This window comes from Trachemys scripta, chromosome 23, assembly GCF_013100865.1.
Source record: "Trachemys scripta elegans isolate TJP31775 chromosome 23, CAS_Tse_1.0, whole genome shotgun sequence".
Taxonomy (NCBI): domain Eukaryota; kingdom Metazoa; phylum Chordata; order Testudines; family Emydidae; genus Trachemys; species Trachemys scripta.
Genome location: NC_048320.1, coordinates 7802667 through 7829984, shown reverse-complemented (window position 1 = coordinate 7829984; position 27318 = coordinate 7802667). Strand labels below are relative to the sequence as shown.

Here is a 27318-nt window from a genome sequence, read left to right as displayed (position 1 = left end):
ATGTGGCCCAGGAAGGTGAGTGGGCAGCAGATGGGAGGTCCCCCAGCTGAGGGTCATGTGGCCCAGGAGGGCGAGTGGGGACCAGACTGGAAGGCCCGGCCAGGTACTCACAGCCAATCAGCATGACACAGATGGAGAAGATCTTCTCAGAGTTGGTGTTGGGGGAGACGTTGCCGAAGCCCACGCTGGTGAGGCTGCTGAAGGTGAAGTAGAGCGCCGTGACGTACTTGTCCTTGATGGAGGGGCCAGACGAGAGGTCGCTGTCATTGTAGCGCTTGCCGATCTGGTCGCCCAGGTTGTCCAGCCAGCCAATCTTGTGCTCCATGTAGGGCCGCTCCACGTTGCCGATGGCGTACCAGATACAGGCCAGCCAGTGGGCGATGAGGGCGAAGGTGCACATGAGAAGGAAGAGCACGGCCGCCCCGTACTCGGAGTAGCGGTCCAGCTTGCGGGCCACACGCACCAGGCGTAGCAGCCGGGCTGTCTTCAGCAGCCCGATCAGCGTGGTGGTCTGCAGATGGGACAAGTGGGGAAAGGAAATCAGCCAGCAACCAAATGGAATCCTCAGTGGAGGTGACAATTAGAACTGGGGACGAGGAGCCAGGACGCCTGGGTTCCATTCATGCCGCTGGGATACAGTGTGGTCTAGTGGTTAGAACAGAGGACTGGGAGTCAGGATTCCTGGGTCCTCGTCCCAGCTCGGGACAGGAAGGACCATTTAGTGGTTTAGGAAAGAATCCAAGACTCTTTGGTTGTAGTCCTGGCTCTGAGAAGGGAGGTCTCTATTAGTGAGAGCAGACGACTGGGCGTCAGGACTCCTGGGTCCTTTCCCAGCCTTGCCACTCGTTTGGCCAAGTCCCTCATCTCTCTGTGCTCAGTTCAAAGGGGATAATACCCCTGAGGGAGGGAAGCATAATTAATGAGTGTTGGTAACTCGCTTTTGAGATCCTTGGGGCTAAGGATGGGCGAAATATCAGGACCTGGTGTTCCCGATTGAAAAGAACAATCCCCAGCTGTGAACTGAAACGCCAATCAATGCCCGCTGAGCGGCTCCCTGGCTGATGGGGCAGGCGACAGCCAGAGTAACAGGGCTCCTGGCCACAAAGGCCACCGTAACGAACAAGCTACAAAACTCCAATCGGAATCACAGAGGCACAACCACGCGGTCCGCACCATCCCCAGCACCTTTCACGTGGGGAAATGGAGGCAGGGGGGCAGAGACTTGGCTGAGGCGACACCAGGATTCAGGGGCCGAGCCAGGGGACAATGCCAGCCCATGGAGAGGCTTAGGGAACCCCCCAAATACCTGAGACTGGAGACTGACTTATCAGCCCCCACCAGCAGTAAGCCATCCTGTCCTTCAGGAGCGGCTATTTCTGGCACTATCTCTGGCTGCTGTATAACCTAGAGCAGCGTTTCTCAAACTGGGGTCCATGAACACCTGGGGGTCTGTGAGAGTACTCCAGGGGGCCCGCCAGCCCCACTGATCAACTCCTCCCCCTCCCTCCCAGTGCTGCCTGCACGCCAGGGAACAGCTGTTCCCTGGCGTGCAGGTGGCACTGGGAGGGAGGGGGAGGATTTGAGGGAGGGAGGGGGAGGAATTAATCAGTGGGGCCGACGGACCCCCTGGAATACCCTCAGCTCCCCGGCGTGCAGGTGGCACTGGGGGGAGGAGTTGAGGGAGGGAGAGGAGTTAATCAGTGGGGCCGACAGACCCCCTGGAGTACCCTCAGCTCCCCGGTGTGCAGGAGGCACTGGGGAGAGCGGGGGGAGTGGGGGACGGGGTGGAAAGAGGTGGGGAAGAGGAGGGGTGGGAAGAAGTGGGGCAGGGGTGGGGCCTTGGGGGAAGGCGTGGTGTGGGGGCAGGGCCTGGCGATGAGTGGGAGGCTTGGAGGTCCTCCAAATTTTTTAAATCAAAATGGGGGTCCTCAGGTTGCTAAAGTTTGAGAACCGCTGACCTAGAGCAAGTCACTTCCCCTCCTGCCCATTGTCAGTTTCGACCGGGACAGGGACTGTCTCTTGCTATGTGTCCGTCCAGCGCTGAGGCCTGATCTCTGTTAGTGCCTCTGGGTGCTACCCAAACACGAGTTAACAACAGTGAAATCGTCCCCAGGCGTTCCCTAAAACATCTTTCTAGGCTTAGAACGGCCACAGCAGACCCAGCTAGTCCAGCGGCCTCCTCGATATCTGGGGCAGATCACTGGTCTAACCCAGCATCCTGCCGTACTAAATCACAATCCCTGGTCTATCTACCCCAGTCTCCTTCCTCCTCCAGGGGGCAGGGGCCACTCCTCAATGGGGAAGCCCCCACAGTCGAACCACGCTGTGTGGACAGTGGCTTGTTCCTGGGGGCTCAGTCAGAAGCACTAGGCAGCACCCCCTGGCTATTCTGAAGTGCAGCTATATTGTCGTTGGGTTATTCACCAACAGCAATGTCAGCTCACAGCTGTAGGTGTATACCAGGAAAAAGATGTTTCTCTGCTGCCCTTTTATCAATCTTCCCCCTCTCTCTTTATCTCTTCCCCCCTCTATCCCATCTCTTCCTATATACAGCCTTTTCTCCCTGTCTGTCCATGGAGGACAGCCCGCTCAGAGTAAGACGGCTCCTGCAGTGTCTCTGTGCCAGTCCTCTAAGGCGGGACTCAGACTATCTGCTATTTTAACATTGCAAATAAACCCAAAACAAAGTAACCCCTTGGCCACAACAATTCCTGGACCCAGCTCCTCTCCTATCCCAGCTTCACCTAACATTCCCCAGGAGATGGTGCAGACAAGCCTTCTTAACTTGCCTGCTGGCTCCTGATTGGTTTTTGTCTCTTCCCAGCCCTTCTAGGCCCTTGGAGGACTAAGTCTTGTTGGTACCTTCTCTTGAGTGGGTTTCTCCTATGTAGGAGCTTGTCATGGTGCCTCCAGCAGCGGGTAGAGCAGGCCAGATAGAATTATAAAATATCAGGGTTGGAAGGGACCTCTGGAGGTCATCTAGTTCAACTCCCTGCTCAATCCCCAGACAGATTTTTGCCCCAGAACCCTCAGTGGCTCCCTCAAGGATTGAACTTCAACCCTAGGTTTAGCAGGCCAATGCTCAAACCACTATCCATCTATCCACCCACCCCTCTATCCATGTCTCTCCCTCCTCCATCTGTAATTCCATCGTCAATATGGTGTTTGGGCACCAGACACCCCAGGCAGACTGGTCTCTACTCTACCCTCTAAGGGCTCAGCCCAGGTCTCTGGGTTCTGCGTTGTACCACTGCTCACCTCATCAGAGCCGGAGCGGAAGATGAGCAGGTCAAAGGGGATGGCAGCCACCATGTCGATAAGGAACCAGCCCTTGAAGTAATGGATGGCGATCTTGCCAGGGTGACTCACCACCTCGTCGTTGATGTTGACATAGGTGGTGCGGAAGTTGATGATGATGTCCACAATGAACATGATGTCCACAATGAGGTCGATGATGTTGAGTGGGTTGCAGGAGTAGCCGCAGTTCCAGCGCTTCTCCTCCTGCTCCTCGTTGAGCAGGAAGGCGGCCGAGTAGGGCGTGAAGACGGCCGTGTAGATGACCAGCAGCAGGATCAGCCAGTCCCACACCGCCTTGAAGGGGCTGTAGTGCAGGATGGTCCATCGGTGGATCCGCGGCGCCTGCAGCTTGTACTCCGGGAGGACATCCGCGCCCAGCGACAGGACCTGCCAGGGAGATGGGCATGGGAGGGGCACAGGGGATGCAAGAACCAGGGGGAAGGTGGGCTTAGAAGGTCCTGGAGCCCAACTTTGCCTGATGGCACCAAGTGTCCTCAACATCTCTTTGTTCTGCCCTTCCCCAATCAACCCTCCCAACTGCTCTGCCCTCCCCCAGGCACCCACAGGTGTTCTTCCAATGTCACCCCCCCAAAATAAGGTGAGCTCGCTCTCTCTCCTGCCTCCAGCGTGCTGTTGCTTGTAAGAGGCCTAGGATCATTGGTCACCATTCAACAGCGGGGCAGGGGTGGGCAAGATGGGACATTACGAAACAGACTGTCACTCCATTTATCCAAGAGCTCCTGGTCCCCATTTCAAGGCAGGCAGCAATGACTGGGTAGAGGCCAGCTGGGGGCCTAAAGAGAAGCTATAAATCTGGCCTGAATTTCAGAGCAACTGCAGTAAGCACTTAATGGAATTCAGGTCAGTGATTCTCCTTTAGTTGAGTTATCGGCACCAAGTTTCTAATCTGCCAGGGGGTGCTCACCCTGACTCCACCCTGGCCCCGCCCCGCTGCACCCCTTCCACCAAGCCCCCACCCCTGCCCCGCCTCTTCCCGCCCCTGCTCCATCCCCACCCCGCCTCTTCCCGCTCCACCTCTTCCTGCCCCCGCTCCATCCCCACCCCCGCCCCGCCTCTTCCCGCTCCACCTCTTCCTGCCCCCGCTCCATCCCCACCCCGCCTCTTCCCGCTCCACCTCTTCCCGCCCCTGCTCCGTCCCGCCTCTTCCCGCTCCACCTCTTCCCGCCCCCACTCCGTCCCTGCCCCGCCTCTTCCCGCCCCTGCTCCGTCCCCGCCCCACCTCTTCCCACCCCATTTCACCCCCCTCTCCTGAGCGCCTCCTGCACACTGCTGAACAGCTGATTGCGGTGGGCGGGAGGAGCTGGGAGGGAGGGAGAAAGGGGGGAAGCTGATCCATGGTGTCAAAATGACCACGGCAAGACACTGTGTGACAAGATGGGTGTGATGAGGTAGTGGCAGCAGTAAGGTCCGAGCATGGGGCTGGGGAGGGAAGGAACCATCAAGGAAGGGCCAAGGGGACATATAGCGAAGTATCATGCACTGGAGCCCTGCCTTGCTCCAGAGCCCAGGAGAAAACTTCCTCTCCCTTGCTGTAGTTTCATTGAGTTTCCGGCCAGACGGGACCATTAGCTCATCTCGTCTAACTCTGGCCACTGCATGTCACCCTATGGTGAGCTTACTGGCTGCAGCCCCTCTCAGGTCCATCTGACCAGGACACAGTGGGGAGATGCCAGGGGAGGTCTCGGATTCCTCAGTGGCCTGACAGAGGAGGGAGTTCATCTCCACGAAATGGAGGGATCATTCGGGGTCTTTCCAAATCCAAGGGGAGCCGGAACCCATCTGGTTGGCACCTGCTGCCCGGAGGGCAGGGGAGGGATGTTCAGCCCTCAGGGTCCCAAACACTACGTGAACCAGCAGCTCTAGACTTCCTGGACCCCGAAGGGAGAGGCCAGACGCCTGCTCTGCTCCAGTATCTTCTGCACCGCACCCCAGCAGGATGGAGGAGGGAGCCACCGAAAAGTACCGCGGAGAAAAGCCAGCCCAGCGGGGTGGCCCTTGCTCACAGGCAGAGCCAGGCAGCAGCGCTGCACAGCGAGAGCCCTGGCCCGGCCTCCCATGAATAACACGGGGTGTCCATTTGCCTACACCCGTGGCTGAGCCAGGAGGTTGCCCACCATCCAGGGTTGAGCGTAAGGCCCCGGCCTGGTTGGTGCCGGCTCTTTGCTGGCTCATTGGCTGGAAAGTAAAGGTCCCATAGCCCAGCGAGAGGAGTCTGAGAGGACCTTCCTTTCCTCCCCCCCCCACTAGGCTCCCCCTGCCATTGCTGTGTTTGGGATTCGCTGCCCTCTGAGCCACCAACCCATAATGCTTAGACACCATGATGACGGCCGCTATGGAAACTCCCACGATAGACCATCAGGGCCCAATTTTCCTCCCACTGACACCAGGTTTACACCACTGGTGTCCACGGAGTTACTCCCGATTTGTGCCAGTGAGCGACGAGGACAAGGCCCTTAATCCTGCCAGCGCTTTGGGCCTGATGCTCCATTGCCAAGAGGGGTAACGCGCTCCCAGGGCAGGATGGGCGTGTTTCACACTCGCTTGGCACTGGGGTCACTGGTGACGTGACGGCAGCAGGCGGCCTGGTCCTAGGGGCGTGGCAGGAACCGAGCAACCCCAGCTGTGCCTTTGCCTCTTGAGCCTCCTACTCCCCCCCACCCCCCGCGTACTTCTGGGGGTGAGCTTTACCGGAGCATCCACTGGGTTCACTGGGTTTCCTTTTACCTGGCTGGTGTCCCTCCAGATACTGTCCACAGTCCCCTCCGTGTGCTCTCCCCTCATCGGCCCCAGCATTAACAAACCCAGCTGTCTAGGGCGAGTCCAGATCAGCGCCGCCCCATTCAGATTGACCCCCCCAACCACCATATGTGTGTGTCAGCCCCACCCTGCTACCCAGTAGCCAGCCCTGCAAACCAGAGCCTCTCCACTGACCAATGGTCCTGCCCTGCATCCGCCTCCTCCAGCCAATGCCTCTCGACTGCCAGCCCCTTGCCCGCTGCCCCACTGTTAGGGTAATTCCTGCCTGTCCACGTCCCGTCCTGAAACTTAACAGCTGCTGGACCATGGCGTGGTTTGGGTTTCCTGCACCCAGGCCCGGCTCCCCCCACAGGCAGCAAGATGGTGTCTCTCACACACACGGGTACATGCATGCCCAGACCCACATGCACACACGCCGGCAAAGGGCATTCAGGAGCCTGCCGCAGATTAATCAAAATCAATCAATGGCCAGGCCCCGGGTGGGGAGGAAGCCACCAATCAAGAGCCGGGAAGGCCAAAGACGTGGCTGGCAAGGGAGGGAGAGGGAGTGGAAAAAGTGACCGAAATCCAATCGTTCCGAAGGGGGATGTGCTGCGCTGGCGGGGTCAGGGAACCGACCGCCTCGTCCCGACAGGAGCAAATCGGGGCAAGGGGAGGGGAACTGGGACCCCCCCCCCCCGAGCAATGCAAAGGATGCAGGGGGCAGGATCAAGCTGCCTTTAAGCCTGGCAGCAATGCCAGGGCATGATCCGAAGTCCTTTGGAGCCAACAAGAAGCACTCCCATGGATTGTACAAGGCTTCGGATCAGAGCCCGAGTAACAATCACAGCAGAGCAGGAAGCCCGTATGATACATCCCAATGGGGGCCTGATCCTGATGGATTCCTCATGGCAGAAGGAGTCAGGTGGTCTCAGCCCCTCGGCGGGTCTAACCTTTGGGGGGTGGCTAACACAGCTCCCGTGCCCTGCTCTGAGAGCTGCGTATACCAGAGTGCCAAGTTCCGCGTTATCTTTCTCGGACGGCTTCTGGCACACGCCACCTGCCCGAGCTCCGGCCTTTTGGTTTCAAGGCTGAAACGAACCGTTTCAACATGAATCGTCGGAGCCGGGGAAGGAGCAAGGGAGGTTGGCTTGTGGAATTAAAAAAGCTTCTCGCTCAGCTGACCCTGCCCAAAGTGGAGGGATTTGGGGACCCTTCGAACTGAGAACAAAACGTGAGAGAGAAAAAACATCTCCCGGAATTACAGCCCAGAGCCAAGCCCCAAGTTCCAGCTAGTCTGTGTATCCATCCAGCCTCTCCAGCGATCCTACCCAGCCAATGCATCCATCTAGGGAAGGAATCCGGATCATCTACCACCTCCAGTCATCGTAGCCGAGGCACCCGTTCACCCTTGCCATTGCTCTATGGGATTTCTAAGGCATCTGCTGCCTTCATATCCAAGAACCACTGGGTGTGACTCATAAATCTGGAGTAACTTCTCTGACTTTAGCGGGCTCACTCCAGATTCACTCTGGAGTAACCAAGAGCAGGATTTAGTCAGTGTCTCCTGGTTGCCGGCGGGGGGAGGGAGGGTTGTTTGCTTTTAGTAGCTGTGAGACCCAAACTCCCAGAACCCACAGAACGTCGGGGGGCAGAACAGGAGGGGAGAAGGAGCACGTCTTTCCCCTTCGTCCCCTCAATCCTGCCTCACTGCATCAACCCAAACCCAGCAGGTCTCTGACTAGCCCGATGCCCCCAGGGCAGGAGGGGATGCTGAGGCTGCAGTAAGGGGGCCCAGGCAGGGTCATGAGCTCAAGGCTGGTTCCCAGGCAGAGATTTGTACGTTCATCGCAGACGTGTGCGGCCGACCCCTCTGTGGCTTTAAAAGTCCAGGGCACAAAGGAGGCTGGGCCGCTCCACGCCAGCTCCCCACCCTCCCACCCCCGGCTGGAGTTTCTGCCTCCCCAGAGAGCAGGGCTGGCTAGGTCAAGTGGGAGTTGTTTCCTGGGGAAAGGACGGCTTCCCCCGCCCCCCTTCCCCGCAAAGAAAAGAGCCAATGTGTCCTGGCTCCCCTCTGGGGTTTAATTCACTCGAGGGACAAACGCCCCCTGGAGCCGCTCTCCCCATGGCAATAGCAGCCTCCCCCTATCTCAGCCTTGCCCGTCCCCCCCATCCCGTCCCCCCATCTCACTGCTTACCGGCTTCAGCTTCAGTTTCAGACTCATGGTGTGCTGGAAGTAAGGCTGTGTGTGAGCAGGGAGCGAGGCACAGGCGGGGAGAGGATCCGTGTTCCCCAGCACAGACCTCTGGTGCTTACATCACTGCCCTGGGCAGAGCTGTGACCACACGCGACCCAGCCTCCGCCCCACCCCGGCCCCACTACCAGTGTCTGCTGCCTGCCAGACAGTGCGGCTTCAACCTGCTAGACAGGGCACTTACCACCCTGCCTGGCGCCTCTGCGCGGGAACTCAGACCCTCCCCTGCACACACGGCGGCTGCCTGGGGCTCGGGGTCAACGCTGCCCTGGTCTCCCTCCGGCCCCTTCGGGGCAGACTCCTGTCTGCCGCGCTCAGTGCGCTGAAAGGGAGCGGGGGGAACTGACATGCTGCGGTGCCACTCAGAGCCCCCACAGTTTAGCTGATGGTCCTCAGGCCTGGCTGGCAGCCCCCCTTGCCCTCCACTAGCCCAGGATTGGGGAGCAGACAGTGTGGATCCCAACACCTGACGATGCACCTCAGCCCTGACCAAGCTCCCCACACCAAGCTCTGCCTCTGAACCCTGGTCCTGACACGCCTGCTATCCCAGCTCTGGGCTCCCCACACCCAGCTCTGCCTCTGAACCCCAGTCCAGACCCACAGCCCCCTGCTATCCCAGACCTGGGTTCCCCACACCCAGCTCTGCCAGTGCCTCTCAATCCCGACCCACAGCCCCCTGCTACCCCGGCCCTGAGCTCCCCACACAGCTCTGCCAGTGCCTCTCAATCCCGATCCACAGCCCCCTGATATCCCAGCCCTGAGCTCCCCACACCCAGCTCTGCAAGTGCCCTATAATCCCAACCCACAGCCCCCTGCTACCCCGGCCCTGGGCTCCCCACACCCAGCTCTGCCAGTGCCCCTCAATCCCGACCCGCAGCCCCCTGCTACCCCGGCCCTGGGCTCCCCACACCCAGCTCTGCCAGTGCCCCTCAATCCCGACCCGCAGTCCCCTGCTATTCCAGCCCTGAGCTCCCCACACCCAGCTCTGCCAGTGCCCCTCAATCCCGACCCACAGCCCCCTGCTATTCCAGCCCTGAGCTCCGCACACCCAGCTCTGCCAGCGCCCCTCAATCCCGACCCACAGCCCCCTGCTACCCCAACCCTGGGCTCCCCACACCCAGCTCTGCCAGTGCCCCATAATCCGGACCCACAGCCCCCTGCTACCCCAACCCTGGGCTCCCCAACACAGCTCTGCCAGTGCCCCATAATCCTGACCCACAGCCCCCTGCTATTCCAGCTCTGGGCTCCCCACACCCAGCTCTGCCGCTGCACCTCAGCCCTGACTCGGTGGTGGCTTGGTGATGGGGATCAGTGTCTGCTGAAAGCTGGTATGAGGGTGCCCAGAATTCCTGTTTCCCTGTTCAGTGAGCCAGTCTTTGGACTCAGGTCTCCCGTGGTGAAGGCCAGACCAGGGCACCGAAAACCAGCAGGGCACCTTGTGCGAGGAAGAGGCATTTGGGGCACACAACATGCCCCAGGGGACTGACGATGCTGTAATGCTCTCGGCCTGCACACGAGCTGGTGCTGGCCAGACCTCGGCGGAGCTGGGGCCCCAGTCTGAGCTCTGTCACTTTGCACCCACAAGGCCCACAAGCCACCACAGCTCACAAGAACGGCCAGACTGGGTCAGACCAGAGGTCCATCTAGCTCTGGATCCGGTCTTCCGACAGTGGCCGGTGCCAGATGCTTCAGCTCATGGTCCTAAAGCGTGGCCCCTGGATACCCGGCTCTCCTGAAACTGGGCTCTGCGGGATGGGGGCTTTTGTTACCCCAGGTGTCCATATAGCACCCAGCATCCTGACTGGGGCCTCCACTATACACAGAGCTTGATAAGGACCAGCTCCTCCAATGCCTAGAACTCCTCCTCCCTGCCTGCCTTGGCCAGGGGACTTTGTGGCTTCATCTCAGCCAATGTCTCCCAGGAGGAACCTCCTTCAGCACAACTCCCGCATCCACTCCGTCTTCTGAGCTCCCATTACCACCTCTGCCACATCATCCCGCCACTCCCCTGCCTTCAGCCTCTCGCCTGGACTCCTGCAGCTCCCTTCCCTGAGGCCACCCATTGCCACCCTGCCAGTCTCCTGCTGCTGCCAGGCTGGGCCCGGGGGCTCTGGTTTGGTTGGGAGCAATCAGGGGGATCAGTTGTGTAAGGACCCCAGTACTGGCGTCAGTACAGATGAATGGCTCCTACTGTCCCAGGCCACAGGAGCGACCGCGGGATGAGGCCAACGTTCTCCGTGCACTTGTAGTCGAATCAAGCAGTGACCCCAGACGGGGCGAGGCCGCGGCTGTCAATCATACGCTCTGCAGGAGTCAGCCTCTGGTTCTCCCAGTTGCTGAGTCGTTACTTACACGAAGCACTAATGGGATTTCACCACCCGCTTTGCCTTGCCCGTGAATTATTTATCGTCACGGGGACTCGGCCAGGGGCATCTCTCCTGGACCTGAGCGGATGCTCGGACCCCCGGCTGGCCCACGGGAGGCCCACGGGGCCCGATTCCCTCTTGCCTTGCCCTCGGTGTCGTCACTTGCAGCAGTGCCACGCGGGGGGACGTTGCCACCGTTGTGGTTTAGCAGCACTTTGTGCTCCCTTTGCACGGGGAGTGGGGGACAAAGCAATGCGCAGGGATGTTCTCAGCACACTTGCTTGTGAGCAGCTGCTGCGAGCGTTTGTGGGTCTGGGCCCGGGTCTAAGGGACACCCTGGGGCTTGATCCAATGGCAGATCCAGCCAGCAGCAGGTGTTAGAGCAGGGCTTGTCCGAGCAGGGTCCAGCGGCTCTGAGGGCTCCCGCGGGACCCCACCCGCATCTTCCAAAGGAGCTGCCACCAAAACAACTACCCCGGAGCCCAGCCCAGGCTGGGGGAGGGGGTTAGCCCTGGACGGCTCAGCTCTGCTCCCTTTGTATCGCTCTGAGCTCATTTTCCTGACGGACCTCTGCCTTCCCTCCCCCACCCACTTTCCTTCTCCTGGCTTGTCAATCTCTCCCCCACCCCCTGGAACCCACCCCCAGCTATTTCTCGCCCCTCCAGCCCCTAGCAGGCAGGATCCGGGCACCCCGACTCCCTGATGACTGAGTCACTCCTCGCGCTGACCCAGCCAGGGCTGCAGGAGCTGGGCTGACATTTCAGCACCTGCAAGCCCAAGGGGTGTGAAGAGCTGCTCCAGAGAAAACAGGAGCTGGTAACCAGGCCTCCTGCAGCCTCTCACCTGGGCCAGGGGCCCGCAGTGCCAGGCTGGACATGGGGAGTGACCGCCCCTGGTCTACCTGGGCCTGACCCCCGTGAAATGGGACGGAGAAAGGGCTGCACCTCAGTGGGCACAAGGCCCCCCCAAGCTCTGCTGAACCTCCTCACTGCTGACCTGCTGCTCCCCTGGGCTCCCCCCGCCAGCTCTGCCCATGTCCCTCTACCCTCCTCTGCCACTTCCCATTATTCCAGCCCCAGGAAACCACCATGAACCTTGCCCCCGTGCCTAATTCGATGACAGCTCCTTGATGTGAATACCCGACCCGAGAGGACTCAGGCAGAGGGGGGGAGGCTCATCTCACCTGGGATCCAGGCTTGCACTAGAACCCGGGGGGGGGCGGGGGGAAGAGGGGTTTAGCCCCATGGATGATGGGTGTGTGTCGCTGGCGCTAGCCTGAGTGCGCACAGCCAAACCAGGGCCCGAGTACGGCCTAGTGCAGGGCTGGGCAAACTTTTTGGCCTGAGGGCCACATCGGGTTTTGTAAATTGTATGGAGGGCCGGTTAGGGGAGGGGGTCGTGGCCTGGCCCCCATCTCCTGTCTGCCTCCCCCGGGACTCCTGCCCCGTCCAACCCACCTGTTCCCTGACAGCCCCTCTGGGAACCCTGCCCCATCCACACCCCCCCGCCGCTCCCTGTCCCTTGACTGGCCCCGGACGCCCGCCGCCCCATCCAACCCCTCCTCTCATTCCTGATGGCCCCCCCAGGACCCCTGCCCCTGTTCCCCTCCAACCCCTATCCACACACCCCGCCCCCTGACCACCACCCCTGAACTCCCCTGCCCTCTATCCAACCCCCCCTGCTCCCTGCCCCCTTACCGCGCTGCCTGGAGCACCGGTGGCTGGTGGTGCTACAGCGGTGCCAGCCGGGTGAAGCCGGGCCACGCTGCCGCCGCTGCCACCACCACACAGCACAGAGCACGGGATCAGGCCGGGCTCTGCAGCTGCGCTGCCCCAGGAGCTCACAGCCCCACCGCCCAGAGCATTGTGCTGGCGGCGGAGTGAGTGAGCTGAGGCTGTGGGGGAGGCGGGACAGCAGGGGAGGGGCCGGGGGCGAGCCTCGCAGGCCAGGAGCTCAGGGGCAGGATGGTCCCGTGGGCCGGACATGGCCCACGGGCTGTAGTTTGCCCCGCAGGCCGTAGTTTGCCCACCTCTGGCCTAGTGGTTAGAACGGGGGGCTGGAAGTCAGGACTCCGGCGTTCTGTTCTCCCTTCTGGAGGAAAGTGGGATTTCGAGGTTGCAGCAGGGGCTGGGGGACAGGATTCCTGGGTCCCTTGCCCAGCTCTGGGGGAAACGGCGTCTAGTGGTTGAATACAGTGTGCAGGGGGGTCGAGATCCAGCAGAGACCACCCAGAACCCAGCCGGCATGGAGATTTAAAGGGAGAGGGGAACGGATATTTCCCAGAACACTTGCTGTGGATCCACGCCAGGGCCGGTGGGGAGCACACAGGCTCGATGCTGGCCCTCCCGCCCGCAGCAGGGACCTGTCAGCTTCAATCCCGTCACCTCCCAGCCACCTAATGACCCAGTATTGACAGGCTGGTGTGGCCGAGCCAGCGTCAGCCCCGTCGCCTAGCAGCGGGTCCCTGTGCATCGCGGCTGGCTGCCTCTGCCAGGCACGCTGGGCCCTCCGGCCCTGGGGCACATGGCATCCAAAGTCAATGTGCGCCTTGGGGTGGAGGCTTTTAGGGGGAAGCAGGAGAGGGGAGAAGTGTGCCCCTTGAGCCATTCCTAGGGGCTTGGCGGGGGAAGTGGGTGCTGGAGGAGGCTCCTCTCCCAAGTGCCAGCATTTGCCAGCTAGTTTAAGGGCACATTACCAACCCCTCTGGGGCCTAGTGGATTGAACACCAGGCTGGGAATCAGGATGCTGGTTGGTTTTTTTTCACCCAACTCTGGGAGGGGAGTGGGGTCTAGTGGTTACAACATGGGACTAGAAGGAAGGACTCCTGGGCTCCGTTCCTGCTTCTGGGAGTGGGAATGGGATTGAATGGTTAAAGCAGGAGTCTGCAAGTCTGGATTCCTTTCCCAGCTCGGGGAGAGAATGTTATCTAGTGGTTAAAGCAGGCGACCTGGGGGCCTTGACTGCTGGTGTCCTTTTCTAGGTCTGGGAGGCAGGTTGACATAGTAGATGGAGCATTGGGCCATGGAGCCGAGATTCCTGGATGTTATTCCTGGCTCTGCCCAAGATGTCCTGCATTACTTTTGGACAAGTCACTTGTGCGCCCTGTGCCTCAGTTTCCCCATCTGTAAAAGGGAGACAAAGAGACTGATCCCTTGGGAGCACCTTCCAGACACTTAAGAAGAGACAAGCCCTAACGCAAGGAGCTCACAGGAGCCTTGCAAGATCCTTGGATAAAATGTGCTCTCTATGTGCAAAGGATAAACAGTAATGCTGCTATATGGTTATTAATAAAAATAATAATAATTACTCCCACACTACCCCCTGGGTAATATCTGCTTTCACTCCTACCGTCCCGTCTGCACTCCACATCAGAGCTATTCTTAACGACTTTTAATTCATTCAGTTAAACTCAAACAACATCCTGTGTGATTCTTTAAAACCCTTGTCTTTTATTTGCTTATGAGGTGGAACGCAGCCTGGCAGCCAGTCCTGCACTCCCTGCCCCCCCAGCTCTCTGTCTCTCTTAGGGTGGGTCCCAAATCCTGGGGATTGACAGCCCTTGTATAATTTGCACCCCAGTTAATGACTCTGCGATGGTTATTCCCCAGTGTCTAATCCCTTCTTGGCACCTACTGAGCTATTAGCCTCAATCACATCCTGCAGCAGAGAGTTCCACAGGTGACCCAAAGACCTTCCAGAATAAAAAATTGGGGGCAAAATCCTAACTTGCTTTGCACAGGTGAGCTGGGGGGGGTGGGGAAAGGGTGCAGGGAGCCCCTCTGCATGAGTAGAGCACAAGTGGGAGCTACAGCAACATTCAGGGGCTCTGGCTGACGCCCAGGAGTTCCACACATCCAGAGACGCGGCTTCCTTTGTGTGTTCTGCCATGAGGTGGCACTGTGCCTGGGCTCATCCCTCCCAAGCCATCCAGGAACATAAGAACAGCCACACTGGGTCAGACTAAAGGTCCATCTAGCCCCGTATCCTGTCTTCTGACAATGGCCAATGCCAGGTACCGCAGAGAGAATGAACAGAACAGGTACCATCAAGTGATCCATCCCCTGTCGCCCATTCCCAGCTTCTGGCAAACAGAGGCTAGGGACACCATTCCTGCTCATCCTGGCTAATAGCCACTGATGGACCTATCCTCCATGAATGTATCTAGTTCTTTTTTGAACCCTGTTATAGTCTTGGCCTTCACAATATCCTCTGGCAAAGAGTTCCACAGGTTGACTGTGCTGTGTGAGGAAATACTTTTGTTTGTTTTAAACCTGCTGCCTATTAATTTCATTTGATGCCCCCTGGTTTTTGTGTTACGAGGAGTAAATAACACTTCCTTATTTACTTTCTCCACACCAGTCATGATTTTATAAACCTCAATCATATCCCCCCTTCGTTGTCTCTTTTCCAAGCTGAAAAGTCCCAGTCTTACTAATCTTTCCTCATATGGCAGCCACTCCATACCCCTAATAATTTTTGACAGGTTTCAGAGTAGCAGCCGTGTTAGTTCTAATAATTTTTGTTGCTCTTTTCTGAACCTTTTCCAATTCCAATATAACTTTTTTTTGAGATGGGGTGACCACAGCTGCAAGCAGTATTCAAGATGTGGGCGTATCATGAATTTATATAGAGGCCATATGATGTTTTCAGTCTTATTATCTATCCCTTTCCTAACGATTCCCAACATTCTGTTTGCTTTTTTGATTGCCGTTGCACATTGAGTGGATGTTTTCAGAGAACTATCCACAATGACTCCAAGATTCTTTCTTGAGTGGTAACAGTTAATTTAGACCCCATCATTTAATATGTATAGTTGGGATTATGCTTTCCAATGTGCATTACTTTGCATTTATCAACATTAAATTTCATCTGTCATTTTGTTGCCCAGTCACCTAGTTTTGAGAGGTCCTTTTGTAGCTCTTCGCAGTCTGCTTGGACTTAACTATCTTGAGTAGTTTTGTATCATCTGCACATTTTGCCACCTCCCTGTTTACCCCTTTTTCCAGCTCATTGATGACTATGTTGAACAGGACTGGGCCCAGTACAGACCCCTGGGGGACACCACCGTTTACCTCTCTCCATTCGGCTCTTTCACTAGTGCCTCTCTGCGGGTCTCACTCCCTGAGCTCAATGGGCCATTCATTGCTGAGCCATTCACGTCTGCGGGTGGAAGCGGGAATACCTGCGGTTGGGCGTGTAAGGCCACGGACACCAGGGATGTGGAGTCTCAGTCTATGCACTAGAGGAACCGGGCTCTCTGCTCTCTGACAGACCTACCCGTAGGCGGGAAGGAGGTGGCCGGGTGGTTCCCAGTTAATGTAACCCCCCCATGTCCCCTTCCCTTCCAAGGAGCCTGGAAAATGGAAATACCATCACCGTGCGCAGCCTCCCATATGGTGAAGGGACACTGCCACCTGGTGGCTGCTGGAGGAACTATCAGTAGCTCTGCTCGCTGGTGTCACCTCCACCAATTCCTACACTCAAAGCACAGAAAGGAGACCTCCGCAGCGCGCGCGCGCGCACACACACACACACACACACACACACACACACACACACACACAGCCCAGCCATGCGGTTGGCTGGGGGGGGAGGGAATCTCTTGAAGAGTGGGGGGCCAGGAAAAGCCATGCCAACGGCAGGTACATCCAAGGCTGCCCGGGGGAGTGGGGGGGAAGGGGGCAAGAGAGGCAATTTCCCCCAGGCCCCGCAGGGGCCCCCACGAGAATATAGTATTGCAACTTTTCTTTATGGAAGGGGCTCCCAAAATTGCTTTGCCCCAGGCCCCCTGAATCCTCTGGGCAGCCCGGGGTACATCCTCTTCCCCCCGCAGCTCGGCAGAAAAACATGCCAGGCCTGTGGCCTATTCAAGAGTAAGAAAAAAGAAAGTCAATCTGACTTATTTCAGGGGTGCATGACTGAAGGTGCAGATTTCACACACACACACACACACACACACACACACACACACACACACACACACACACACACACACCATGCGGCTCTCCCTGCCCGCTCCCACTGCTGCAGAGACACAAACAAGAGTTTTCACCCAGGAAAAACGACACTCTTGTCGTGGAGGGTTGCTGCCAAGATGAACAGCTTGTTGGCGCCAGGAAAGAACGACGGTGTCGTGCCAGCCAACAGCCAGGGAGAGCCTCGCAGCTGGCACCAATCCGCGAAGGTTTCCACGGAGCACCGCCACTTTATGCCAGCTGAGACCCACTCCCTTCGCCAAAGCTCCACTGATCACCAGCGGAGGGCCGGGCCCACAGGCCGGGGCTGAGCTGTTCTGTCCCTGGCCTGAGCCCAAACACCTCCCAGCAAGCAACCGAGCAGATGAGAGAGAGAGGGAGGAGATGGTGATTATTATGGGCTAGATCGTAACTGTGCCATCTGCCCCATTGTATCCTTGCTCCCCCCTTGCTCTGGGGGAGGAGGAATTACTTCAACCCTTTGCTCAAGCCGCTCCCGTCTTAAATATGCCCACCAGCTACTCTGGCTAATAAATAAGGGGGTGGAACCAAGGGCCAGGGCTCCACCTAGTCCCCACCCCTCTCTGCCATACGGCCCCACCCCTCAGAGGCTTGTAGTGGAGGGTGAAAGGCAAGTAGTAGCCACAATTCGAGCAGAGGAGTAAGGGAGAATGGACCTCCCGGTCATTCTCCTGCATGGCTGAGGAGGGCAATGACAATGCAGCCCTACTGACTGTACCCCCAAACAGTGACAGCAACCCCACAGCGCGACCTCCCCCGCATTGTGGGGTTTGCCCTAGAGCGGCCCCCCCTGGGTTGGACAGACAGACAGCGTCATGGCCAGCATCCAGCAGACGCTGGTTTTCTGGGGTTAAAAACATGTCAGAACGTGTCTGGAGCCCATCTTGGCCACGATCTCTTGTTCTCTGCCATGAGTGAGGGAAGCCCTCTGGAGAGCCACGCGCATGCACTGAGCCCACATGGGCGCTGGGAACAGCTTTCAGTGGGGCAGCCATGGGGGAGCCCAGGTGCAAAGAGAAAAAGCATGGACAGAAAGAGTGAAACACTGCCAGGTGGGTGTGTACGTCCCCAGCCCCGGCCGTGCCGGAGAGGAGACATGGAACTGAATACCAAGCACACAGGGACCCTTCCCTGTCCCCGCTCAGCCACTCCATGAAATGCATGAATCTCCCTCTGCCCTGCGGCTGTTCCACAAACGATCACAAATGTCCCCACTATGGTATGGACGATGGGGAACGGCCTCACTCGGCCCCCAGGATCCCGACTTCTCCCCACGGGACACGTAGTCTGGCCAGGGAGGCCAGCCCACAAGGGAGAATGGGGACCTGAGCCACACCTCCCAGGAGGCAGTGTGGCCCTTGTAGGGAAATGCCCTTTAACGTTGACTTGACCCCAACGTGACATTTGGCCATTTCCAACTCAACACTTTTCGGAACTTTTCGTTCCGTGAAAAATCTCAAGACTTCAACAGTTTGACCCACAAAAGAAAAAAAAAAAGTTGTCAAAATATTGCAATTTCTTGTGGGACAGAAATTCCAATTTTCGCTCAGCTCCACGAACTAATGTGATCTGCCCCTCCCCTCCAAATCTGCTCCACAAATTAGTACGCACGCCCCCCACCCTGCCCCATGCCTACTCCATGAATTAGCATGATCATTCCCTCTACCTCCCAGGAGTGCCCCTGGCCTGGGGAGAACTCCCCCACACCTCCCGTACCTGTGTGACTTTCTCGGTGACGTTCTGCGTACGCTCCGTCACCTTGTGGGGCGCGATGATCTCGATCTCAGTGGTGGAGCCCGAGCGGTGCTTCTCCAGGTTGAACTCCACAAAGTTGAGGGTGAACTGCGGAATCTGGCTGATGGTGCGGTACCTCGTGAGGTCTGAGTCCGAGGTGGAGTTCTGGGGGTTGGGCTTGACTTGGGAGGCCTCTGGAACAAACCCAGGAAGGAGAGAAACACTCAGGAGGGCGTCAAAAACAACGATTAACCATCAGCGTCCTAGTCTCTGTGGACAAGGGAGCCCAGGATAAGCCGTCTGAGAGAACCTCTCTGGAGGCACAACGCTATTGTGACGGGCCCATTTTGCATTGGTTCCCAAACACAAAGGCCAAAATTCTCCAAAGCCACTCGTGATCTTGGGTGCCCAACTTAAGGTGCCTGAAAGGGGCTTGGTTTTCAGAAAGAGCTGGAGCACCCACCCCCTAAAAACCAAGCCCCTCTCAGGCGTCTCAAGCTTGGTGCTGAAAAACGGCAGCACCTAAATCCCTAGTCACTGCCGAAGCATAGGCCAATTGGCCTTGATTCTGATAGCCACCATTGGTGGTGGCCGACGCGGCGGTGGCAGGAGATGAATGTAAACAGAATCCAGAAAACTGTCAGAGCCCTAAAATTATAGACAGGGCCCATCAGGCAAGACTCTTGAGTCTGTTTTGCCTCAGCTCCTCCTGCCCTCCGAGCTGGGTGGGCTGTTCGTCCTGGCTCCTCAAACTAACATCTGCTGGAGGGACGGGGAGTGGAGTGCTGCTTTGGTAGGGCAAAGAGAGCCCAGCTGGAGTCCTACGATCTGCCTCCAAAGCCGTACTGCATCCCATCCAATCCATTCTTATGGGCCAGGGCAGGATGGTTCCCTATGGGGGATTTTCTAGCGTTCTTCTGGTCTAGTTTAATGTTCCAGGCATTAAGGCTTCTTCTACCCTTTCCCTGGGACATGATTCTCCAGCCCAGTGGATCTCACCAGCAGGACATTCTCCCTAAAACACCCTCAATTTTTCCAATATAAACAGCTTACATGTCAACCTTCCTTCATTCCACCCCCTGTTCTCCCCAGCTAATCTCATTCCCCAGCTCCTTGGGGTTTACAACCTTTCAATAGCTGTGGACTCTCATGTTCCCCTGCCTGACGGCGGCTTAGCCAAGCGGCACATATTCAGCTCATTACAGTTTTCCTCCTCAATCAATCCCTCCAGCCTGCTGACTGTTTTAGTTTCTTTTCTCTGGTCCCCAACCTACTGGACAGTATCTTTCTTATGAGAACGAGGAGCCCAGAAATGCATTTGTCCCAGAGTCTTACAGAAGAGGACTACTTCCTTCCCTGCCTCAATGCATGATATCTCTGCTGCCGCCCCAAAGTGCACTGGCCTTCTTTGAGACATTGCAAACTCCGGTCTATTTTATTGTCCACTCTCACCTCAAGGGACCAGAGGGCCAAAAGAACAAAACAAGGGTGGGACTGCCCTACCCTTAGTCCCTATCAAGTCAATGGTAAAGCTCCCACTGATGTCAATGGGAACAGGGCAAGGCCAATGCTGACGGCTTAGGAAAATCCCACCTTTAGTGGGGAAATTTTCACACATGCTCAGCACATGTTCTTCTGAAAGTCTAGATGCAGGGGTCACGCTGGGGGCTGTGGAGCAAATCTGGCCCTCATTTAGGGGCCTAAATGGAAACTGAGCTCTTCAGAAACTCCAGCTCCAATTGTGGGTGCTGAGCACTTGAAAATGTGTCTGAGCTATTGAAAACGTAGGCCCGAGGCCTTTCTCAGCTTTACTGCTCCCCAGCTCTCCATCTCCCATCGCGGGACTGTCTGATGAATGATTTCCGCCCCAGTGTATTCACTTTGCTTTTTTTTTTTTCTGAATTCAGTCTCTTTCACCCACCTTTCTAGGTCTCTCCGGATTATTTCTCTGTCCTCTCTGCATGTCTGCAGTAGAGCCCGTTGGACGTTTTTCAGTTAAACGTCTTTTTTTTCTTAAGTCAGAAAATGCCGATTTGCCAAACCCAAAACTCACGGCAGAAATGTGCCAGCTTCAATGCCAGTTTGGTGCAGGATGGCATTTCTGGTGCGATAGAGAGAGACCCATAGCAGTGGTCAGGGCACACGCCTGGCAGGTGGGGGATCCAGTATCAAGGTCCTGCTCCGAATCAGCTGCCAAGTGAGTGCCCAAACCACTGAGCTATTGGTTCTGCCGGCCTGACTCTCTCATGTTTGGTTCCAATGCAGAACAAAATAAATTTCAAAACTTCGACATTTTTCATGAACTCTGCCACGCCTCCCGATTCAGTATCCTCTGCAAAGGTCAATGACATGCCGTGACCATGGGGCTGGGGTTTCCGGATTAAATACTTGGTCTCTCATCCTTAGAACATGTATTATAGCTACTGTATTCACTCATCTAAACTCACCCTTCCACCAGTGAGACCGGAGTCAGGAGAGAGCCTGGAGGGGCTTGGACATGGCGGATTTACAGCGCAGACCAGTTCACCCAGAGACTTTCATACACAGACCCAGATCAAAGGCACACCGGTGCCTAACTCCCCTTGGTTTCAAGGATTTCAACTCCCATTGGTGTCAGTGGGAGTTCGGCACCTACATTCATTTCAGGAACTGGGCCGTAGAGACACTGCTGGATCTACAGGCCAAGACACATCCAGAGATCCCCGCACTTGGAAACATACTGGAGTCAGTTTATGCTCCGGGAGACACACTCCTTATCGCTGCATCTTTAAGGCAACGTAGGGTGAAAAATTCCCCAGGGACCCTCAGAGCGGAGGGCCCATCTGCTGGAAGAGCTCTGCACCACCTCCCCATTGGTAGCGACACACCTGCTTGTGCTTTTCCCCTACCTGAGTTCGCCCTCCTCTCCCTGAATTTTCTCTGGAACTCAGACCTGGTGACCTCAAAGTTGTCCAAGGAGGAGACCCTGCGGAGGTTGCCCTCGGGGCGAGGCCGAACCAAGCCCCAAGCAGCGTCAGACCCCGGTGGGCCCAAGAAGGGAGGCTCTCGTTTCGGGGATGAGTGATGCACGGTGGGGACGGCCTCCAGGCTCGACCTCCTCTCCTTTTCCAGGAGGGACTCGGTCTCTGACTGGACACAGTTCTCCTTGGGAGGAGTCTTCAAGTCCCTCAGAATCAGGGAGTCGCCCCTGGGCTTGAAGACAGCCAGGAGAAAGCGTTTGGTTAGGAGGAGTCCTGGAATGCTGAGGCAGGAGGGGAGGAGGGTCAGGAAAGAGGAAAGACAGAGGGCCGGGTAGTGCTGCCGTGTCGTGGGTTAAACTCCCACTGATACCAGAACTGAGCACACCTTGTTACATGGCTAATGGAATCCCACCAGCCTCAAAAGCCTGCGAGCCCCGACTCCATGTCCGACTGCGGGGCCCCACCAACAACGTCCTGTTCCGTTAAGCCTGGCTGAGCATGGGGTAGCTTGCAAGGTATTGCTGAGCCACTAGCAGAGAGTAAACGGGCCGGAGCAGTAGGAAAAGAGGAAACCCCAGAAGTGGATTTACCTGGCACGAGGTGGCTTCTATTCACAGTGTTTCTAGGACCTAAGGCATGAGAGTGAAAAGCTGAACATGCCCTTTCCTCTCCCCACGGCCTGCTGAGGGAGTTTAAAGAACCAATGTACTAAGTCCTTCACTTGCGGTTGACAGATGCCGCCTAATCCACACCAGAGAGCAAGATCACTGGGGAAACTGCCAGACGTGCAGATTCAGTTATTCACAGGTTTTCCTCTCCCACCCTCTCCTCGGTGCCTGCTAAACTCAGGGTTTTGGAGCGTGAGACGAGGTCTCCTGACTTAAGAGACTTGTATAATGACAAGCCTGAAAAAACAACCAACCCCTAGCCCGGAACGTACGCTGCATGAAATCTCGGCGCCTCAGCAGTGTCACGTTTCTGCCTCTGGGCCCAACAGAGACCAGGCCCCAACGATTTAAGGAGTTTCCCCGCTGTCAGCCAGGGTAAAAAGCCCAAATTGCACATTTCAGGCTCTCGCAGGGTTTGGCGACCAGAAATACGGTGCTGTCCGTGCCTCTTCTGAGGGAAACCAACCCAACCCCACCTCACCCCAAACACCCTGCCAAAGTACTGGCACTAGCTCAACTCTGCTTTGTCCGCCGAGATTCTGCACAGCCCCCGCCAGGCCATTCTCCAGGCTGCTGGCCTCCATCACCTCTTTTGGTCCTCAAAAACCTTCGCAGCTCCATCAGAAGCGGAGTGCTTTTATTCTGCGGCTCACAGCCTTTTCTGGCTAAGCAAAATGGATCACGGAGATCGGAATTTTATTACCTCCAACTCTGTTGCTGATGGCCCCTTTGCTCTCGCTAGGCAGCTATCACTCAGGGAAGACTCCACTCAAGGCAATAGAAAGTCAGCTTGTCCCAAAGGCACTTAGCAACACTCCAGATGTCTTCTATGTGGACATACTTAGAGCCTTTGACAGCCCAACAGGTGCCTTCTACCTATATGTCCCTAGAGCTTTTGACAGGCTAGCAGGTACATTCTACCTGTATGTACCTACAACCTTTGACAGCCCAACAGGTGCCTTTTACCCAAAACGTACCTACAATGTCAGGCCATACAGCAGCTGTATTCTCTCTTGACATACCAAGTACACTTGACAGCACACCAAGCACATTGTACCTGGACATACGTAAAACATTTGGCAGCACAGCAGATGCCCTCTACCTGGCTGTACTTAATGCTTGGCAGCATTGTATCTGGACACACCTAGAACATTCGAAAGCACAACAAGTGCCTTGTGCCTGGATGTGCCTAGAACCTTTGGTAGCACAGCAGGTGCCTTCTCCCTAGACGTACCTAGAACATTTGGCCGCACAGCATGTGTTTGCTACTTGTCCATACCTGGAACATTTGCAGTAGCCAAGAGGATAATGAGAACAGCAACCTCTTAAAAAGTTCTAATACTAACAGGTCAAGAATCTTTTCCCTGCCCCATTAAGTTGATGCAGTCATGACTGTTGCTGTCCCTAATGCATAGGGACAATGTAATCTTTGCTTGTACTATAGTGGGGAAGAGCTGGACAAGATGACTCGTTAGAATGTATTTGAAACCCAGGGCTTATGATAATGCATGGGGTGACATAAGAATTGGCAAGGCAATTTTAAGAAATGTGTAATTTCAAGGAATATTTGCACCAAAATTTTGGAGTTTTGCCCACTGATTTCTACCAGATCCACGCAGCTCCCAGTGCCACCATCTCAACCCCCCGCTATGTCCTTTCTTAAGAGCCATGCATTTGTGCAATGTTTCCAGGCTCTCTTCCTACCCAAATGGTTCTAGAATCTGTTAACACTTCGACAAAGAAAGTCCTAACGAGCTCACCCCTAACCCTAATCCAAACCCCTGGGGGTTCCAAAAGGCATTTCTCACCGCTGCACTAAACTGTGCTGTCACCCGAGAGCAGTGGTAGGAAGGCCTGTGTGTGAATGCACATATGTAGTTGTATGTATATATGTACCACTTCTTCCTCCTGGTTGGAAACAGAGCAGTTCAGCTGTGCACCACAGCCTACGTACTGCCAGCAGCTAATGGGATTCTCCTTCACTTCTAGGGGTAAGGGCTGGAGCTCTTAACGCAGGAGGTTCTAGGGTCTGTCCCCACTGAAGTTCCGAGCAACAAAGGCAACAACCACAAAGTCCCTACCTAGCCACAGCTTTGGCTCAGGGTTTAACCATTAAGAGAAAGACACTAAATTCAGACACCACAGCCGCTACTGAAGGGGGCAGGGAAGGGAGAGCCAAGGAAGCGCGCTGGGTCCTGTCCTAATGTATCAGCTTATATTGTACAAAGTCTACGGTTACCTTTCCATAGTCAATGGCTACTCCATCAAACTCACTGGTGGGCAGAGATTTCCGCTGGATTTTGAGTCGCCGCAGGGACGGGAGACTAAACTTCAACCTCTTACCTTGACCTTGTTAAAAAGAAAAAAAACACAAACAAAACACAAGAGACACAAATGTAACCTAGCTGCAGGTGAAGCCAGGTGCCCTGGGCAAAGCGGGTAGGGGGGGGAAATGGGGGGACAGGGACACAGCCGAGCTGTGCCCAGCCACGGGGAGGCACCCATGTGGGTGGCCTGATCGGACGGCTGCCGATGGCTGCGATGAACATTCAACGGTTCTGGATTCCGCTGTCAGTTCTAGAGTCTGGCTAGCAGGGGCAGAATCGACGGGCAGCGAGGCTGGGCCGTCCCAGAGCCCGCCAATGGTAACATTAGGTCACTACCAGTCCAGGACTGCCTGGGATGGGTGTCCTAGAGAGGAACGGTTCTGTATCCCAGCCCCCTGTCTGCCTGGACTCAGCCGTCACCCAGTCCAGTGCTTAATTTGTGCCAGGGTTTAGCTCCGGCACCTCTGGTGGCAGTTCATAGCCCCGGCACCTGCCACATCAGTTATGAAAGTAAATCATTGCTTGAGCCTCGACGCCTCTTTCGTTACAAACTAAGCACGGACACAGTCCCTGCACTATGCCACAGAGACCAACTCCTGGACATTCGCAATGACCAGCTGGGATCCCACAGTGAAATCCAAGTTTCCTAGCGCCGTGCAAGGCCACGCGGAGAATTTCACTGGTGACAGGACCCGGAGCTCTGAGCACTGGCTCCATCCCACCTCTGTGTCCAGTTTATAAGCCCAAATGCCTCTCCTTAGCGGGGTGGACACATTAGGTCATCCTTTCTCCTGGTGCAGTCAGATGTCATTAGCTCATGGGACCTTCTCCCAACCCCTGCCCGTGAGAGGAGAATCCTGGTGTGGATTCTCTCCCCCAGGGAAACGCTAGCACTTGCCCCGATTTATTTGTCCCACCCAAGCTGGGAAATATACAGCTGAGATTTCCAAAGCCATCTAAGGGATTCGGACAGAATGGGAGCACAGCGTCTAAATCTCCTAGGTGGGCTTTGGAAATCAGCCTCTAAACCTACCACGCACCAAAACGATGCGAGAAGAACATCCGTCGGGTTGCGAAGCCAAGCGCTCCAAAGCTGGGGATTGCTAGAGTTAAGGTTGCCTGTGCCCACACCTGCGCTCCCCGCTATGAATGCCCCGGCAACGAGGAGGAGGAAGCTGCTGGATCTGAGTGCAGAGGGGATACAAGCCATATCTGGGAAAGGGGCAGGGGGAGTAGATTGGGGAAGGGGTGTGGGAAGGCGGGAGGACTGGCAGTGGGGAGAGGGAAACTGGGACTAGGATTTGGGATGGGTGTAAACTGGGATTGGCTGGGCGAAGAGATTGGGGAAAGGACCTGGCGGGGACACTGAGATTGGAGGAGCTCAGGGAGGGCAACTGGGAGCCAGTAGGGCTGGGGGGATGTGCATAGGGGGTGGAGAGGGTGACTAGAGACCAGCGGGGAAAGACAGAAATAGCTCAGACGAGGAGCTGGGAGAGGGAAAATGGGACTGGCTCAGCAAGGAGACTGGGAAGCAGGAGGGGAAGAAGGGGACTGGGAATCTGGAGCAGGACACTGGGCCTGGCTAGATAAGAAGAATGGGGCTGGGATAAAGATCCCAGGGTGGGGGAAGAGACTAGACTGGGATAGGTTGGGAGGTGGGGAGGGGCAGAAGGGATCAAGCTTGCATAGAAGAGGCAGAAGGCTGAAGCCACTAGAGCCCACTCCCCTCCAGAGGCTGGAACGGAATCCAAGATTTCCGAGTCACACCATTGCTCTGCTGTCAGCAAATAAACTGTGATACCCACTGGCAAAGTGTCCCATCCTCCTCTAGTGCTGGCCCACACAACCTACTATTGCTATCAGTTACTCCCTAAACTCATATGACAGAAATCCGTGCAGTGAATCTAGAGGTTCCAACCCTGCTGATGAGCCATGTCGGTGCCATTATGTCGTCACAGGATGGAATTTGTTTTTTTCAGTTTGCTCTTTTAAAAACCTGGGAAATTACCCACAAAAAATATGTTAATAGAGCTTTATTATGGTTGCAAAGCCCTCAAAAGTTAAGAAATGCCAGAGTTAAGGTTGTCCGTGTAACCTTAATTCAGCCCCATTGTGCATATGCATTATGATACAGCCTCTAATTACATGATCACACACTATTTCTTCCAGTGGACCCCTGCCTCATTCAACGCACAGTATGGCCCTGCTCAGGGGATGAATCAGGGTTGTGTAATAAAGAAGGCAGTTGGCTGTAGGACCTTTGCCTCATTTGTTGCTGAAGTTGGAAGGTGGGGTGGATAGGATAGGGGATTGCAGGCACAGAAAGGATGGCTTCCTGGTTAATAAGGCAATTGAATGGTGTTCTGGAGACCTGGAGTCTACCTCTGCCCAGGTCACAAAGTTCCTGTATGATGCTAAGCAAGTTATGTAAACCAAACTTTTCACAGGTGGTCACTAAAGGCATGTTCTTCATTTCCTGGCTATCTGATTTGAGACTCTGGATTTGCCAAAGTGCTGAACACTCCCAGCTGCAAGTGAAGGCAACGGGAGCTGTGCTTTGACCATATAAAGGTGCTATATAATGTTAAGTACTCTGAAAAATCCGGTCCCACATACCTCAATGTGAGCACCCAAAATCAGTGGCAGTTTTGACTTCAATATCTCAGTTTCTCAGTTCCTGTCTGTAAAATGGAGCTAATACTGCTTCTCTGCACAGGGGTGTTGTGAAAATACATTGACTAATGTTTGTGAAGCACTCAGGCCTAGACTTAAATGGGAGTTAGATGCCCAAATAGCTTGTAGGATCTGGGCCTCACAGTATTGTGTTAAGCGCCATAGAAAAGCCAAAGAGGAAATGAATAGGTCTGTTTTGAAAGCCGGCTTTGAACAGTGTGCAGTACATAAGGCCCAGAGCCACACACCGAACAGGGAGAAAAGAAAACATTGAATAGCTGCTCC

At 56.0% G+C, this 27318-nt stretch overlaps 1 protein-coding gene across 2 annotated transcripts in view; it reads right to left on the bottom strand.

The window, feature by feature from the left end:
* The window catches only part of KCNH6 (potassium voltage-gated channel subfamily H member 6), a 97324-nt gene that overhangs the window by 15894 nt on the left and 54112 nt on the right, over positions 1-27318 (bottom strand). The window contains exons 4-8 of one of the 2 annotated variants that reach the window (XM_034756129.1): positions 24273-24382; positions 21294-21597; positions 18388-18599; positions 3259-3684; positions 112-511 (exon numbers count right to left, since the gene is read on the bottom strand). In XM_034756129.1, the coding sequence (XP_034612020.1) occupies positions 112-511; positions 3259-3684; positions 18388-18599; positions 21294-21597; positions 24273-24382 (1452 nt within the window). The remainder of the gene's footprint in view (positions 1-111; positions 512-3258; positions 3685-18387; positions 18600-21293; positions 21598-24272; positions 24383-27318) is intronic. The other variant, XM_034756130.1, reaches the window with a different exon arrangement.